Consider the following 18,897-nt stretch of genomic DNA (forward strand, 5'->3'; position numbering starts at 1 on the left):
TTACAAAATATTGGCGATTTAAGTGGTTAAATGTCTGAAAATACACATTAACATGAATCCAACATAGACTGAGGTGCTATCAAACAAGTCTATTGAATCTATCTATGAAATCGATGAAAATCTGCATCACACATTTGGCCACCGTTGCCCCTCTGTTTGGCCTTGTTCCCCTCAAACCAATGGCATGACCTAGTGGCCTTAATGCCCCAGCTGACTGTACCACTTTCTCCTCTGTCTCTTTCTGGTTAATTTGTAGACAGTAGACACCTGTGTCTCTTTCTTGTCATGTAGACACCAGTGTCCCTGAGTCCCCATCTTTAAACCAATCCAGTGACTTGCCTTTGTGCCCTCAAAAAATGGACAACACCAAAGGCCAAGCGGCCTTGCCCCTAAAATGACGAAATTCCACTGTGACAGGCCTACCTGCGGAGGGGGCGAGGAGGAGGAGAAGCCGTCGCACCCAGGCACCTGGCAGGGACTGTGGGGCCGGCCGGGGGTGGAAGGGTCGGGGGCCACCCCTCCTCCTGGACTCTGGCCCAGGCCGTAGAGGTGCTGCTGCTGCTGTTGCTGCTGGCCGGGACTGTTCCTAACAGGCCCGGGGTGGGGGTGGAGGCTGTTGTTGCCTGTAAGGTTATAGCACAAGCAAGGGAAAAGTATCTTTCTATTATACTCTGCCACCAAGTGTGGAATGCCCTGACGCCAGTCTTTAAAGAATATTGATGGATCATTTGTCAAAACGTTAATAATAATAATATTGCGAAGATAGATGATCAACAAGCTCAAAGCGTGTTGCGGTGTGCCACGTTGTGAGCTTGCAGATCTGCTATTTTCAAAAAAGACAAAAACAAGGCGTGCTCTGCTGGCGCACATGTAGGTCATATATGGCAAAAGTTGGCCCCTCGACAGTGTGTCTGTCTGTGTGTCTGTGTTTATGCCTGTGGCCAATCACGGGCCAAGGGTTCGTAGCAAATCAGAGTGGGGTAAAGAGTGACATCACAAGATGGGCCAATCTCCACAATTGGTCAAGTTTTCACTTGACAACATAATATCTTAATATAATAATATGGCTTGTGGCATGTGTCCTTTCATGAATAATAAGAGCAGAGCTGGTCAGTTCAACCTTAAAATGGAGGTCCTTTAGAAACCTATACAATAACCTAACTCCAACGTGTGGAGTTTTATTACCACAGGTCTAGTCTTATCAGGCCTAATGTCTTCCGCAACCCTGCGACATCAGCAAGGTGGGGAGCCATGTCTCAAAGAATTTCACAGGTTGTTGATGTTGATTCTCTAAGCCTTCCTTTTAACCCATGACCACGACGTTTCCCCAACGATTCTGTTTGTTGTTTCACTATTTGTTCCAGCTTTTTCAGCCTTTGTTCCATTGTTGAGACGGTGCCCTCGGGCCGATAAGATCCGGGATTCGGCCTCTGTAATGTGCTTTGAGTTGTCGAACAGTCGGTGGTGGATATATTCTGCTCATGGCTCTCAGTTCCCACTAGCCTGTGATTTCAGGAAGGGGGGTGGTTTATGAGGTTAAGTTCCCACCTGATGTCGTGCGGGATTTCCGACTGCTCCAGTCTGTACTGAATAACTGCTAGCTTGCTTAACGTCTTCAAACTAGGACTCAAGTCTAGGATTTGCACTTTATACTTTGTAAATCTGTCCCCAAAGAGGAAGATGCGATCTCCCACCCTGCAACAGCACTTCCAATAGGTAGGACTTGGTTGTTTCCCCTTGGGCTCAACCTTCGTCCAGGAAGAGGTCTCCGGGTTGAATTTCCACAGGCCATCAACACGGCCATGACTGTCAGTTATGATTAAGTACAGCTTTCCGTTGTATTCAAAGGCCGACTGCAAATAGAATCCTCTTCCTGGACAAAGCTCTGGGTTCAGCCAGCAGTTGGTCTCAGTGTCAAACACTCTGATTTGGTTGTAGTTGCTCTGGTGCGCCTCCCCTTCGCACCTAAAGACATACATCTTTGTCCCGATGATGGTGGCAGAGCATTTTAATGAACCATTGACTTCGGTGTTTATTAAAGACCAGACCATTGTGGAGGTGTCCAACCTGTAGGAGTCATTAGTCCATCCACCAGTCAGCGCATTGCGTCCTCCATGGACATACATGAGCTTACCCAAAGCACAGGCCGAGTGGTTCTCCCTCCCCTCCGGAACAGTCCCTGACACCCTGGGTTTGGACCAGCTGTGGGTGTCCACATCAAAAGCATGAAGCACGTGGCTGTAAGGAGAATCACCACCCCAGATGTAGACAATATATTCTATCAGCACAGCTGTGTGGCCGCAAGAGGATTTCTGTATGCAACTCCCACAGTTTTCTTTGTGTCCAGTTATCGATTGTCCCAACCCCCTCGTAAAGCGTAAAGAATCTGTGTTGAAAACGCAGCCATCTATCATAGTCCCGTTGTAGTCCGCCCCAGTTGTAGTATAAAAACAGTACCAATTAAAGAAGTACACCTCATGCTGGATGGCAACAGCAACACCAAAGCGCCAGCGCCTTACGTGTTCTACATTCACATGTACCGTCCAGCGGAACATCTCTCACACCGTAAACCTGTTTAGATCTTGCACTAAACAACCCTGGAGTCCTAATGTGTGTGTTTATCACACATATTCTCAGTGTCACAGATGTCACGCAATGCTTGGCCAATCCACAAAGCCAATGACCAAATTAAGCCTCACGATATCGAGCTCACCACTGCCCTGTATAGGCACCCTGCTGAACAAAACAACACTTTCATAACAAACTAGAAATACTGTTCCTACGAAAACAGTATGGACTCGCTGCTCCCTCATTGGCATCACCACGAACAAGTGCAACCTGTTATCTCCCTCCCTCATTGGCTAAAGGCCCTTCCTTTGTACTGTTGGTCATTTCTTTGAGAAGAATAAACTTGGTCTAGAGAGAAAATATTCCCGGATCTCGCCTTTCAGTGAGCCCACAACTGGTCTCGCCTTTAAGCGAGCCCAAAGATTTCTTGTGGGTGTTGTTGTTATTTATATCAGGTTGCACTTGTTGGTGGTGATGTCACCAAGAACGCTGCTCCTCATTGGCTAAAGGCCCTGAAACTTGACCATCATGGATTGGTGAGCTTCACATGACATTTCGGCCAACCAAGCTCTAAATAGGCGATCTCTAGGTCTCCATGATTGGTCAGGTCTCACGTGACCCTAGACATCATAACATCATAAGCGTTCAAACGGGTAAAGACGGGTAAGGACTAGTACCAGTAAGACACCTAAGGATCTAAAGGGCGAGGTTGCACAGGACGGAATTCGCACAGGACGGAATTCATTTGCAAGTGTGATTCGAGTTGCGGTTTGTTGTTTGAGTTGGACAAAATGTGGACAAAATATTTTCCCAAATATGGATATGACTCATGTCTCATGTGGTTATAGACCACATGAGACTCACACAATATGTCCATATAAGGGCATTCCAAGCTATGGGCTTAATATTGATGACATCAGGGATCTCCATATATGGGCATACAAGGGACAAGGATGGAATGTGATGTCACAACAATGTGACGTGACAGGTCAGCTATAGACAGGGGGCGGTACACTCTGACGTTACTGACAAGATTATTATAACATCTCATAATTCTGACGTCATGAAATCTCCTGCAATTTGCAGGAGATTCTGACATCTCAAGCTGGTCAAAAGTTTACAAGACATCGTAATATGTAAATACAAAACAGAATTCAAGAAGGGAACTTTCTATGAAACCCATGGATTACAAGCAGTGGTGTAAAGTAACTAGGTACATTTACTTCAGTACAATTTTTTACGGTATATGTAATTGAGTATTTCCAGTTTTCAGTACTTTTGCTTCTAATCCACTACATCTCAAATCCAAATATTGTACCTTTACAATTATTTATATAAATATACTAGACGTGTTGTGAGCTTGTAGATCTGCTATTTTCAAACATTTATTTTTTTACTTTTACTTTTGGTACTTTAAGTACATTTGATGCCAATACTTTTGTACTTTTACTCAACAAAATGTTGAAATCCAGACTTTTACTTGTAACAGAGCCTACTTCTAAATTGCCATATTGATACATTTACTATACTATAATAACATTTGAGAACTTTTTCCACCACTGAGTAAGTGTGCAAATAGAGAATATGATGTGACCTGAAGTCTGGTGGCCTTGGATTCCTTGTGACTTGTGTCAGTGTAAGCCTCGGCTTTCTAGGATCTCCTTTTAGTTGACCTTGTACCAGTGATTTGTACTGTCATGAAACTGTACTTTTTTCTATTGCAAACTTCTAATACATTCTTCAATCAATCAATCAACCAAAAACTTGCAATTTCCCAGAATTGCACCTTTCTAGTTTAATTTAGTGTCCCGTGAAGCTTGGCCAATGTGGAATGGGATGGGGCGGGACATACGTACAAACAGACAGACGTGGGACAAACAGACAATAATGTCAGATGTAGGAGCGGTTAGCACCACTCATAAACATTTGAAATTGAACTATAGGATGCTACATGTATAGGTAAATAATGAACCTATCATCTGAATAACATGCTATCTAAATTTAATTTTAACCTATTTGCATAAGTCAAGGCTTGTTCTAAGGTGGAGTCCAAAGAGGTGAGCTGTCAGATTACGTTTAATCTGTTTAATTTGTCATTTTAGAGATATTAAAAAGTCCTTAAATTGTCACTTTAGAAATGTGCAGATACTATCATAGTCCCGTTGTAGTCCGCCCCAGTTGTAGTATAAAAACAGTACCAATTAAAGAAGTACACCTCATGCTGGATGGCAACAGCAACACCAAAGCGCCAGCGCCTTACGTGTTCTACATTCACATGTACCGTCCAGCGGAACATCTCTCACACCGTAAACCTGTTTAGATCTTGCACTAAACAACCCTGGAGTCCTAATGTGTGTGTTTATCACACATATTCTCAGTGTCACAGATGTCACGCAATGCTTGGCCAATCCACAAAGCCAATGACCAAATTAAGCCTCACGATATCGAGCTCACCACTGCCCTGTATAGGCACCCTGCTGAACAAAACAACACTTTCATAACAAACTAGAAATACTGTTCCTACGAAAACAGTATGGACTCGCTGCTCCCTCATTGGCATCACCACGAACAAGTGCAACCTGTTATCTCCCTCCCTCATTGGCTAAAGGCCCTTCCTTTGTACTGTTGGTCATTTCTTTGAGAAGAATAAACTTGGTCTAGAGAGAAAATATTCCCGGATCTCGCCTTTCAGTGAGCCCACAACTGGTCTCGCCTTTAAGCGAGCCCAAAGATTTCTTGTGGGTGTTGTTGTTATTTATATCAGGTTGCACTTGTTGGTGGTGATGTCACCAAGAACGCTGCTCCTCATTGGCTAAAGGCCCTGAAACTTGACCATCATGGATTGGTGAGCTTCACATGACATTTCGGCCAACCAAGCTCTAAATAGGCGATCTCTAGGTCTCCATGATTGGTCAGGTCTCACGTGACCCTAGACATCATAACATCATAAGCGTTCAAACGGGTAAAGACGGGTAAGGACTAGTACCAGTAAGACACCTAAGGATCTAAAGGGCGAGGTTGCACAGGACGGAATTCGCACAGGACGGAATTCATTTGCAAGTGTGATTCGAGTTGCGGTTTGTTGTTTGAGTTGGACAAAATGTGGACAAAATATTTTCCCAAATATGGATATGACTCATGTCTCATGTGGTTATAGACCACATGAGACTCACACAATATGTCCATATAAGGGCATTCCAAGCTATGGGCTTAATATTGATGACATCAGGGATCTCCATATATGGGCATACAAGGGACAAGGATGGAATGTGATGTCACAACAATGTGACGTGACAGGTCAGCTATAGACAGGGGGCGGTACACTCTGACGTTACTGACAAGATTATTATAACATCTCATAATTCTGACGTCATGAAATCTCCTGCAATTTGCAGGAGATTCTGACATCTCAAGCTGGTCAAAAGTTTACAAGACATCGTAATATGTAAATACAAAACAGAATTCAAGAAGGGAACTTTCTATGAAACCCATGGATTACAAGCAGTGGTGTAAAGTAACTAGGTACATTTACTTCAGTACAATTTTTTACGGTATATGTAATTGAGTATTTCCAGTTTTCAGTACTTTTGCTTCTAATCCACTACATCTCAAATCCAAATATTGTACCTTTACAATTATTTATATAAATATACTAGACGTGTTGTGAGCTTGTAGATCTGCTATTTTCAAACATTTATTTTTTTACTTTTACTTTTGGTACTTTAAGTACATTTGATGCCAATACTTTTGTACTTTTACTCAACAAAATGTTGAAATCCAGACTTTTACTTGTAACAGAGCCTACTTCTAAATTGCCATATTGATACATTTACTATACTATAATAACATTTGAGAACTTTTTCCACCACTGAGTAAGTGTGCAAATAGAGAATATGATGTGACCTGAAGTCTGGTGGCCTTGGATTCCTTGTGACTTGTGTCAGTGTAAGCCTCGGCTTTCTAGGATCTCCTTTTAGTTGACCTTGTACCAGTGATTTGTACTGTCATGAAACTGTACTTTTTTCTATTGCAAACTTCTAATACATTCTTCAATCAATCAATCAACCAAAAACTTGCAATTTCCCAGAATTGCACCTTTCTAGTTTAATTTAGTGTCCCGTGAAGCTTGGCCAATGTGGAATGGGATGGGGCGGGACATACGTACAAACAGACAGACGTGGGACAAACAGACAATAATGTCAGATGTAGGAGCGGTTAGCACCACTCATAAACATTTGAAATTGAACTATAGGATGCTACATGTATAGGTAAATAATGAACCTATCATCTGAATAACATGCTATCTAAATTTAATTTTAACCTATTTGCATAAGTCAAGGCTTGTTCTAAGGTGGAGTCCAAAGAGGTGAGCTGTCAGATTACGTTTAATCTGTTTAATTTGTCATTTTAGAGATATTAAAAAGTCCTTAAATTGTCACTTTAGAAATGTGCAGATACCCTCTATACAGTATACACTTAAACTTTATGTTGGTTTGTTTAATTTTGAGTGAGAAAACAATTGCACATTAAGTTAATCATCTGGGGACCCTGATAGGTAGGTTTTTTCACCTATTAGTCTGAAAATAATCACGCAGTTGAGGAGAAAGACGTACAACGTTCTTGGTTTTATTCGTGAGAGCTCTCAAGCATACAGTAGTGATGTGTCGTTCATGAGTGATTCGTTCATAAGAATCGAATCATTAGCATGACTCGTGAACGATTTGTTCAAATCCCTGAAATGGGTCGTTCACACTTCGTTCACACCCCCGACCCTCCCCCTAATAGCCCCGGCCGGCAGACAGGACGCGACGGCGAGCTGTACTCGCGACGAAATAAAAACGCTCCGGCGATTGTGTTTTTCATTGGACGATAGCGCTATGAACCAATCATTTGAACGAATCTTTTGAACGGATCATTAACGTGAACGTGAACTAAATGATCCATTCACTGAAATGAACGGGATTGCCCATCACTACTCTCAAGCATACAGTAAAAACATCATCTCATATACTGAGCCAAGTTCCTCCCACAACCCCAGGGAGGCCGGACCAAGGCCCTAACACCTTTGGTAGACTGAGACAAACCTCACACATGTATATTAGAGAACAACACTGTCAAAAGGATTTCAATAGATTAAGCTCAGACAGTCGTTGATTAGCAATCTGAAACAAAAGACCACACACACTACATGGGGTCTGTGAGCCAAACTGGGAGAACCAGTTTGAAGGTCAGAAGAATATGGGGGCTTCAACCATCACTCTGTCAGGTTTCAAAAGTTCAGAGAGCATGGAGTGAAATACAATGTTTAAAATAGGCATATAAAATTCAACCTTATCAGACCCTCTGAAATAATTTGGGAACCCCCCCTGTCCCGACTCACAGGTTGAGAACCAGTGCCTTACAGTCTATGTCACTGGTTCCCAAACACAGGGTCAGGAGTCAGGACCCGTTTGTAGGTTGCAGACAAATTGTTATGGGTCCCTTTATTTTATTTTATTTCATACTATTTGTTTTTAATTATTTATTTCAAAACATTTTCTAAATGTCCATGTTTCCAAAATCTGAGAAATTCCATAAATTAGGAAACAAATGTTTAAGAAGTAGTGAAAATAGTGATCTACAAGCTCACTGTGTGTGTGTGTGTGTGTGTGTGTGTGTGTGTGTGTGTGTGTGTGTGTGTGTGTGTGTGTGTGTGTGTGTGTGTGTGTTGCAACAACAGATCTGTGGTGTGTCAAAGCTCCTCCCCTCTCTGACACACACACACACACACACACACACACACACACACACACAGGCGATAAGATTCACGTTCAGATCAAACACACCTTCCAGTGAGGAGGACAGACAGTCTTTCCACAGCTACAGGAGGGAATACTGACCCAGACCACTGGAACCTGCTGCTGACTCTGTCAGCTGAATGGACTTTAACAAGAACCACCATTCACTGTGAAAGTAAACTTCAGGGAACATTCTAGAAGAGGGAGTGTTACCACCACTGACTGGCTGATTGCCTTTATTGAGCAGAGTGTTTTTTCTTTTTTTTGCTTCATTCAGGGACAAAATGGCATCTAAGTTGTCTCTCTCAGAAGAAGACTTTTCCTGTCCTGTGTGTTGTGACATCTTTAAAAATCCTGTTATCCTGTCATGCAGCCACAGCTTCTGTAAAGCCTGTCTGCAGGAATGGTGGAGAGAGAAGTTAATAAAAGAATGTCCAGTTTGTAAGGAGGGACATTCAGTGGATCCACCCAGAAACCTGGCTCTGAAGAACCTGTGTGAGGCCTTCATACAGGAGAGACATCAGCGATCTTCAACAGGGTCTGAGGTTCTCTGCAGTCTGCATGCTGAGAAACTCAAACTCTTCTGTCTGGAATGTCAACTGACCATGTGTCTTGTGTGTCGGGATTCTAAAAAACACATCAACCACATATTCAGACCCATCGATGAAGCTGCACTGGATTACAAGGAGGAAGTCCAGAAATCACTGAAGCCTTTACAGGAGAAACGTAAGTTCTTTAATAAACTTAAAACAAAATGTGACCAGACAGCAGAACACACTAGAAAGACTGTTCCTTCGAAACAGTGTGGGCTCGCTTCCAACCCAACAAATAGGATACTTTAAGGTACTGTAAGGTACAGTACCTTACAGTATTGTACTGTACCTTACTATACTGTACTGCACCTTACTGTACTGTACTGTACTGTACTGTACTGTACTGTACTGTACTGTACTGTACTGTACTGTAACTTACTGTACTTTACTGTACCTTACTGTACTTTACTGTACTCTACTGAACCTTACTGTACTTTTACTGTACTCTACCCGAACCACACTTTGGCAACCAGCCATGGACCCCCTGGAAACCTTTCAGGGACCCTCGGGGGTAACCGAACCACACTTTGGGAACCAGCAATGGACCCTCAAGGACCTCCAGGTTTCCCTATGTTTTGTATTAATTCTAAAATCTGCAAAGTAACAAGTAACTGAAGCAGTCAAATACTGTAATTGTAGTGGAGTTTAAGTAACAAAAATGGAAAGTAAGATATGATGAAAACATAATAAAAATGGTGTCATTCTTTAGTGCTGAAAATTGTGCCGTAAATTTTATAATTTGTGCTGCTATCATTATTGAGATATTCTACACGACACCACTGTTCTGCTGCTATCTTCTACAATGAAATACTGCTGCACCGGCAATCAGTAAACTGCTGCTAAATTTGCTAATTCATAACCATATAAATATTTATATATATAAATATATATAAAAGCACAATTGATGATTTCAACTGCACAAATTAGAGCACATCCAGCACAAAAAATGTAGACCATTTTTCCCGATTTGTAGCCAAACAATTGGGGTGCAAGCCTAAGCAAAACTATAACTTAGAATAATCCCTTATTCTTTTTAAGTAAAATTTCTAAAACACTACAAAACATGTCTCAAAGACAAATACAAGCAAACGTCTCCACAGTAACAGTTGTGTGTGTGTGTGTGTGTGTGTGTGTGTGTGTGTGTGTGTGTGTGTGTGTGTGTGTGTGTGTGTGTGTGTGTGTGTGTGTGTGTGTGTGTGTGTGTGCGTGCGTGCGTGTGCGTGCGTGCACATTGTAGATCAACTTCATAGCAGTATTAAGTGGTCCATCTATGTTTTTTTATTAATAATAAAATCTGCAAAATAACAAGTAACTGAAGCTGTCAAATGCTGTATTTATAGTAGAGTATATGTAACAAAAATGGAAAGTAGAGTAAAAGTACCTCAAAATTGTACTGTAGGTACAAGTACTTGTATATACTTGAGTAAATGTACTTGGTTACTTTGCAGCACCACTAGCCTTACATTAAGACGTTTCTGCCGAGACTTTCACATTGTCACTGCAGGGCCGACTTATGTAAGGCTACATCACCACAGAACAGCCAATGACAGCCAAGCCTTTAATCACAGCTGTGTCAATCAGTAGAGTGTAGAGGGACATTTATTTATAGTTTTAACTATAACTATAGTTTTATACATCACACAGCTTAGACATTTGGATCAAATCAGACAGCAGACCTGTGTGAACGCATTGATATAAATAGCATATCTGAAGTGTGAATATTGCAGCCACAGCGACTTAATATAAACATGGGTCCCTTTCCTATGTCTCACTCTGTCTAAACCCATTGAAAATGCATTGGGTGCTTAAAGTTAAACATTTTTATTTTTTTATAATTATACTACAAAACATTTCAAAATGAAAAATACACGCACACTTGTCCTCAGTAAGCTGAACACATAAAAATTTGAATGGTGTTGAAAGGTGTAAGCGTTTAGGAGATGAATCGCGCCAAAGTTTTGAGGATACTGACTAGTATAGTATAGAAATAAATAATGAAGATAACATACGTGTGCTCGCCTTCCAGGCGAGCCCACAATTAAGGTCCGGGCCCGGCACACAGAGATGCAGATGAAGGAACAGTTTAAGAAGATGCATCAGTTTCTACAGAAGGAAGAGATGATAATGATCAGTGCACTGAGCGAGGAAGAGCAGCAGAAGACTCAGATGGTGAAGGAGAAGATTAAGGGTCTGAACCGAGACATATCAACCCTTTCAAACACAATCAGAGCCATAGAGCAGAATCTGAGAGCTGAACACATCTCATTCCTGCAGAACTACAAGTCCACAGTGAAAAGAGTCCAGCTTACACTGCAGGACCCACCGCCAGTCTCAGGAGCACTGATAGACGAGGCCAAACACCTGAAGAACCTGACCTTCAGAGTCTGGGACAAGATGAAGGACATTGTCTCCTACACTCCTGTCATTCTGGACCCCAACACTGCCTATCCAAACCTCATCCTGTCTGATGATCTGACCAGTGTGAGACGTGGAGATGTTCAGCAGCTTCCTGACAACCCAGAGAGGTTTGACCAATGGCACCAAGTCCTGTGTTCTGAGGGCTTTAACTCTGGAACTCACTGCTGGGATGTTGAGGTTGGAGACAACACATTCTGGGGACTGGGTGTGTTAGCAAAGTCTTTTCTGAGGAGGGGTACAGGAGAGGGTCAATACTGGAGCATATTGTTACATAAAGGTAAATACGGAGCATTCTCCTCACCAGGGTCACCCACTGTTCTCTCAGTGAAGCAGAACCCCAAGAAGATCCGAGTCCAGCTGGACTGGAACAGAGGAAAGCTGTCCTTCTCTGATCCTGATACTAACACACGCATACGCACCTTCACGCACACTTTCACTGACACACTCTTTCCATTCATTCAAACTGGTCATACTGTCCCTCTGAAGATGTTACCATGGAAGATCAGTGTAACTCTGGAAGGAACCACGTAGTTAGACATGATGATGATGATGATGATGATGATGATGATGATGATGATGATGATGGTGTGATTATTAAATGATTTTAAAGGTAGTAATTAATATCATGGGAATCATAGAAATGTAATTATCTCAGTAGTAAACATTGATATTCTATAAAATGTATCAGTTATACAGGTATATGATACTTTTACTCTTGTACTTAAAGGACCAGGTCACCTCTGGGACAACCAGATCTTATTTTATTGTTGTGTGGGACACGATCAACACAAGCCTGAGTTCTTTTTTGTGTTCAATCTGGGTTTTTAGATATTTTAGTATTTCAGCCGATTTCAGCATGCTACAACTGGTCATATGATGCAAAATGCATCATATGACCAGTTGTAGCATGCTGAAATACTAACATATCTAAAAACACAGATTGAACACAAAAAATAATTCAGGATTGTGTTGATCGTGTCCCACACAACAATAAAATAAGATCTGGTTGTCCCAGAGGTGACCTGGTCCTTTTACTGTTCTGTACTTTTTACAGTATTTCCTAACATAGAATCATCACGTTGGATGAATCTCTCATGACATTAAGTGTGACATGTTGTATGACAGTTAGCAGAGGTCAGTCTGTTAAATATTGCATTAGTTTTATGAAACCACAACGGCTGGTGAGGTAGCAGGGCCGGTTTTATGAGAGTGCTGAGGCCTGCCTTGCACCCTCAGTTTGGACAGGGAGCACCCTTGCATAAGATTTATTAAAATGTCCTATTCATTTTTATTCTTTTTTTCACCATTTTTTCATTTAGTCAAATAGTCTGTTGGCTTTGAGAGAAACGGGAGCTCGCGCCTCCCCTCCCCGCACAGTGAAGCCGAAGGGCGCTAATAGTCGGCCGACGGTAAACAAAGCCTCGCATTTGCATTCATACATACGTATTTGCATGCAAACATGTGACGTGTGGGGGCCGACATATCTGTTAAATTCCTCACATTCCTAAACACCTCCTAGTTGACCTAGACCTATGTTTAATATGTTTTCTCAACATTTTCTTGTCAATTATACCAAATTCAAGAAAACATACGTTTACATTGACAAAGCAAGTATCAAAATAGTAATACAATAAAAACAGTATAGAAAAAACATATATACAGTTGGAGGGTGCTGACGAGGGCACCATCATTTTTTTTTTTTTTTTGCTTTAAAGCCTATTAGATATTTTTTCATAGGCATGTCGCATATAAATATCCTTTTTATAATTACTATTAGACCGTTTTATTATTTTTACTTTTTTACTTATCGATAAGCAGACTGATTATCCAAAAATGACGCTGTGACTAAACTGTATATACATTCCCCGTTTTCTTTAACTGTTTTTATTATATTTTGATTCTTGCATGGCAATGTAAAAATATGTTTTCTCATGTTCATGTCAATAAGCAAATAAATCTCCTTTGAATTGAAATTGAATTGTGTGTTTTGTGTTATTATTTTAATAATTCAATAAATATTGCAGTTTTATGCAAATTATTCTTGGCCCTACTCTTATCTCCGGAACTGTTGCCCCTATCATTGCCAAACTTTGCACATACACTCCATGGATGGTAACTCACAACCTCCAGCCCTGATTTCTCACATGGCCCTCTTCTAGCGCCACCATGAGGCTGATTTTTGCAAAACACATTTTTGGACACTGCTCCTACAGATTTTGGCCTAAAATCATGCAAAGCGGTACACAAGTATCTCTAAAGTCATGTCATCAACATGGATCTGTCCCATTTCCCATATTGTTCAAGGGAAGGCACGCACATCCCAAAGCAACTATTCAGTGTGCGGACTTCTCCCATTTCCCATATTCCACCCTGATTGGCTACGATTGCCTTCTAAAGTTTGTGTATGTGACCTGACGTTCGCTTATCTCCCGATTAGGGAGTCTTACTGGTAATAATAATAATAATAATAATAACCTTGGTTGTTACCCGGGCTGAGTCTCTGCTGCGTGGCTCCATACCCAGGGCTGTGGATGATGACGTCCGCGTGCTGCTGCCTGGGACTGTAGGTGTTAGACGGGCTGGTGTGTCTGGGCGGCTGGGGACTATGATGATGATGATGGGCGACCATGCCTGGGGGGCCTGGGGGCCCAGGGCTCTGCCTGGGGCTGTGTCCGGGGCTGCAGGAGGGGTCCCTGTGGTGGTGGTCCTCCTGGTTGACATGATGGTCTCTGTAGGAGCCAGTAGAGCTCTCCTGCTGATAGGCCTGTGCCGATCATGAGAAATCTACTTGACGATTCAAATTGTCGCTCAAATAACAGCGATCAGCGATTTATTTGTGTTACTGTCGGTGTGATAACACTAGGGATGGGTCGATATGAAAATTTCATGTCACGATTATTGTGACCAAAGAAATTGTGATTTACAATATTATCGCAAAAATTTAAATATCCCGGCGGAACATTTTGGAACATTTTGGCAGTAGAGAGTGAGAAATAAAAAGAATGTATCAAGTACGTTATTTCCAGGTCCGTTTTACCAGTTACAGAGGGTTTTAGTGGTACCAGACATGCAGCTTGGCAAATAAAAGGTGAATTGATCCCAGTGCATGACGGAGGATAATTTCGCGATAAATGTAAACTTGCACGATACGATTATTGTGTTTTTATCACGATAAACGATGATAACGATTATCGTCCCATCCCTAGATAATACTAGAACGTCCAGTGTGATAACACTGGAACGTTATCACACGCGTTTTGAGCTTGTAGATTGGCCATTTCCACTGTTTTTGGAAATACATTATTAGTAGTTCACCCCCAAAAAGTTTTTTTCTCTATTGATTACTCACGCGAATGGAGACTTGAATTCATGGATATTTTTTTGTCACATTCCTAAGACAGAAATGTGATTACAGTAAATTCACCCCCATTGATTCCGGATCAATGGGGGTGCATTTATTGTAATACATTTTTTGTCTTAGGAATGCGACAAAAAACAAAAAAATATTATCGAACTGACTGTCTGACCTACCTGAAGATGTTGCTGCTGATGTTGTTGTTGCTGCAAGTGACTGTTCATCTCCCTGTGGGCTCTCAGCTCATCCTGCAGTTCCTGTACCGTCAATGGAAGGTGCTACAGAGAGAGGGGGGGAGGGGGGGGGGGGCGTTAACGGCCATGGTAAATGGTGCATTTATATAGTGTCTTTATCCAAGGCGCTTTAGAGATTGTGCATTACATTCACCCATTCACCCACACATTCATACACCGATGGCAGAGGAAACCATGCAAGGCACCAACCTGCTCACCGGGAGCAACTAGGGGTTCAGAGTCTTGCTCAAGAGGACTCTTCGACAAAACTCTGGGGAAGCCCGGGATCGAACTGCATGGGAACCCTTCAGGAACCCTCCGTGTTCTAATGACGGTTTCTCTACACCCTGAACCACTAACACAACAAATTCAGAGCCACAGGAGATTCACAAGTATTTGGCCGCCGACCCCCATCTCCAAATATTTTGTTCCAGGGACTCAAAGATTTGAGTTAAAAAAATGTTGCTTTAAAAATATGCATATTTTTATAGATTTGCACAAATTCTCATGATTTTTCAAAAAGAAAATACACATTTGCTTTCTCAGATTTAAAGGGTTAAAGACTTGTTTTTCCTGATATCGACAGGCTGGCACAGAAGGTTGTGAAAAAATGATTTCACTTTTCATTCAACATTGGTCTGGCTATATTGGTGGTAGTTACACACACTGTCCATAAGGGGGCAACATTTTACTTCCACAAAAAAAGGGCTGATATGATCATGATTAAGTGTGAGGTGAATGCCACAGGGCTTCACTGTAGATACAGTGATGCATAAACATAACTCACTGAAAAAAAAAATAATAATAATAATAATCCTATTACAGTAAATCCCTAAAAATAAACTGCGTCGCATGGAGAGCATAATGCCAAATAGTTCCCCTGAACGCTCAAACACTAATGAATATTGAATAAACAATGTAGAGTTTCCACCTCGTAAGAATTTCAGTGAATTTCATAGATAAAACGACAGCACATCTTTCTTTGCTTTTCAACTAATTGGGTCGTCTGTGCAGCACATATCAGTGCAGAATTAAATTTTGGAGCTATAGTTGGCAGGTAACAAAGACTCCCTATTTTCCGCTGGTCTGAAAAGGCTCTACCTCACCTCACCCCCTAGCACTCCTCTTTCTTTTTATCACTTTTTGTTGCCTTTAAAATAGCAAAAGTAACAGATCCACAAGCGTTTACTTTTAGTTAAAACAAAAAGTTAGACTAAGGAGATGCACTATGAGGTTTACGCCCGCCAACAACATTATATTTTTGTTATTTATTTTCTTTGCACTTTATTTATGTGACTATTTACCTTGACGTTTGTTAGACTAGAGTTAATTAAGGTACTCTTGCACTGGATAAGAGTGTCGGATAAAATGCCTAAATTGTACGTTTTATAAGACGCGTGCAAGTTAATGCAATGCAATTAAGGTGCTGAAAACGTCTTTCCGAGGCGTTGTTTGCAGCTCTTTGCAGCTTCACAGCAGACTAACTGAGATGTGGAGGAGACGCACGGTGAGGCTGAAACCATGGAGACAGAACTGAACCGAGTAGGAGAAGGAATCACGTAAGGACACAAGAAATGAAAGAGGAAAACACGCAAATAGGCTCTTGAAATGAATGAATGACCAGTGGTAACCCAAGGAGACACCCAAATGGATATACATTTGGTCCACGGACCCCCCCATCTGAAAAGGCTTCGTGCCAGTGACCCCCAGGAGAGAGGATGTATGTAAAAAAAGAAAATCGAAATTAGAAAAGATTTCCAATCATTTTCAATATTTTCTACAACAACTTTGTAGATCTGCTATTTTTGAATATCCAAGATATAACTGTTTTTATTTTACTTGTAACACTTGCTTTGGCAATGTAAACATATGTTTTCTCATGCCAATAAAGCTCATTTGAATTGAATTGAATTGGATAAAGTGGTTAAAATTATTGTTATGGTAATAATGGTAAGGTGTAATATACTTTAATTACTGTACTATAATTAGGCCATTCCTTCCACCCCTCCTACAACAAATCTCTTATAATATCTCTTTATCATACATCCTCCATTTGAAGACACAACGGGATGCCAGTCTGCCTCCGCTGTTCGGTGACTAACAAGGCGGAGTGCCAAGGGCACAGAGTTGACATGTAGGAGGGAGGGAGGGGGGGGGGGGGATTCCGAACATTCATAATCAATGCAACAAGCTAGCGCTGAATATCAAGTTAAGAGTGGGTGGACCACCTTCAGTGCACGCACACGCACACACACACACACACACACACACACACACACACACACACACACACACACACACACACACACACACACACACACACACAAGCATATGAACTCACTCTCATCAAGCAAACAGATGGCAGGGGGAGAAAATGCTGGTCATTTTTCTGCTGAAGGAAAAGGTGACATTCCTTATGCTAATGGCTGTGTGGTCCGCTGTCATAACAATCTACCCTCTGGCTGTCTTTAAATTAGGGGGGGGAGAGAGAGAGAGAGAGAGAGAGAGAGAGAGAGAGAGAGAGAGAGAGAGAGAGAGAGAGAGAGCGCTGGAAGGGGAAGAGCAAGACATGGAAGCAAGGAATAAAAGGCAATGACCTGAAAAGGTTGGGGCATTACGGAAAGAAAGATATGGTTAGTGGTATCAGATGAAAAAAATAATAAACAAAGCGGAATGAAACAAAGAAGAGTACTTTTTGTGTAAGACTTAATAAATGTACTGGTACAGGACAGCGTAAAAGAAAAGTCTAGGACTGTGTGTCAGGACACGCACGCACGCTCCGCATGCGTGAGAGAGAGAGAATGTGTGTCTGAGAGACTGGGGGGTCCCCAGCAAAATTATAGTTAATATAGCATCACAATGATTCAAACCACTTTAACCATATTTTATACTTTCACTATTCAAAAATAGCAGATATACAAACTCAGGGATCATAAATATGTCCTTGGCTTACACGGACAAAAAATATATTTTTTTTTATCATGAGACCCAATTACTGAATGTCATGAGACCCAATTACTGAATGTCAGTCTCCAAGTTTTCTTCAGAATATGTATGACACAGATTTACTACAACATATTGGTTCTCAAATGTTTTGTTTTAATGAACCTCATCTTACAATAAATGCGAGAAGTCTCTGCGTGTGTGCGTGCGACCGTGCGTGTATGTATGTATGTATGTAATCTGCGTATCTCGAGAACCGTTCGTCCCACCGGCTTCAGATATTCATATATGGGCATAAAAGGACACATACAGACAGTTACAGAGATCTCCATATATGGGCATAAAAGGGAAACAGACAGACATATACAGAGATCTCCATATATGGGCATAAAATGGACGCAGACAGATAGATACCTCCATATATGGGCATAAATGGACAAAGGCAAACATATGGTCAAAACGGGTCGTATGACAACAGGTATAATGGGGTTTGCATTAAATGGTAGGGCATTCACAGATATCTCCATATATGGGCATAAAATGGACGCAGACAGACAGATACAGATATCTCCATATATGGGCATAAAATGGACACAGGCAAACAGATGGTCAAAACGGATGCTATGACAACAGGTATAATGGGGTTTGCATTAAAGGGCGGGGCATTCATTCCCTATTTACATTGTTCCCGAGTTGGCCAGGGCGCCGACTAGACGCTCGGCCGGCGGCCGAGCTTCTAGTAACTCAAATTGTAGATCCCTTTGGTTCCATTTATTTTGTACACTCTCAGAGTTACAAAGCTGTAATGGTCATTTAGTCTACTCTTTTTCAACACATTCTCACCCCCAAGGTGTCAGATACCTGACGCCCTGTCATGTACCCCTACTTCTTCAAGTAGTGGACGCTTCGGGTATGCCCAGTGGTCTAAGAAAAAAACACCTGACGGTCCTGCTCACGCCACACTATCCACGACGGAGCCGTGCCGTCTCAGCCGTCGATGAGAAGGTGCG

At 41.7% G+C, this 18,897-nt stretch overlaps 1 protein-coding gene across 1 annotated transcript; it reads left to right on the forward strand.

The window, feature by feature from the left end:
- Positions 1–8,629: 8,629 nt before the first annotated feature.
- On the forward strand, positions 8,630–11,887 carry LOC308290703 (E3 ubiquitin-protein ligase TRIM39-like; the record flags this gene model as incomplete). Its single annotated transcript, XM_080732613.1, has 2 exons — positions 8,630–9,071; positions 11,202–11,887. The coding sequence occupies 2 exons, from the start codon at positions 8,630–8,632 to the stop codon at positions 11,885–11,887; spliced, it is 1,128 nt and encodes a 375-aa protein (XP_080588739.1).
- Positions 11,888–18,897: the final 7,010 nt, after the last annotated feature.

Source organism: Nannobrachium achirus (assembly GCF_963921795.1).
Source record: "Nannobrachium achirus genome assembly, chromosome: 9".
NCBI classification, from domain to species: domain Eukaryota; kingdom Metazoa; phylum Chordata; class Actinopteri; order Myctophiformes; family Myctophidae; genus Nannobrachium; species Nannobrachium achirus.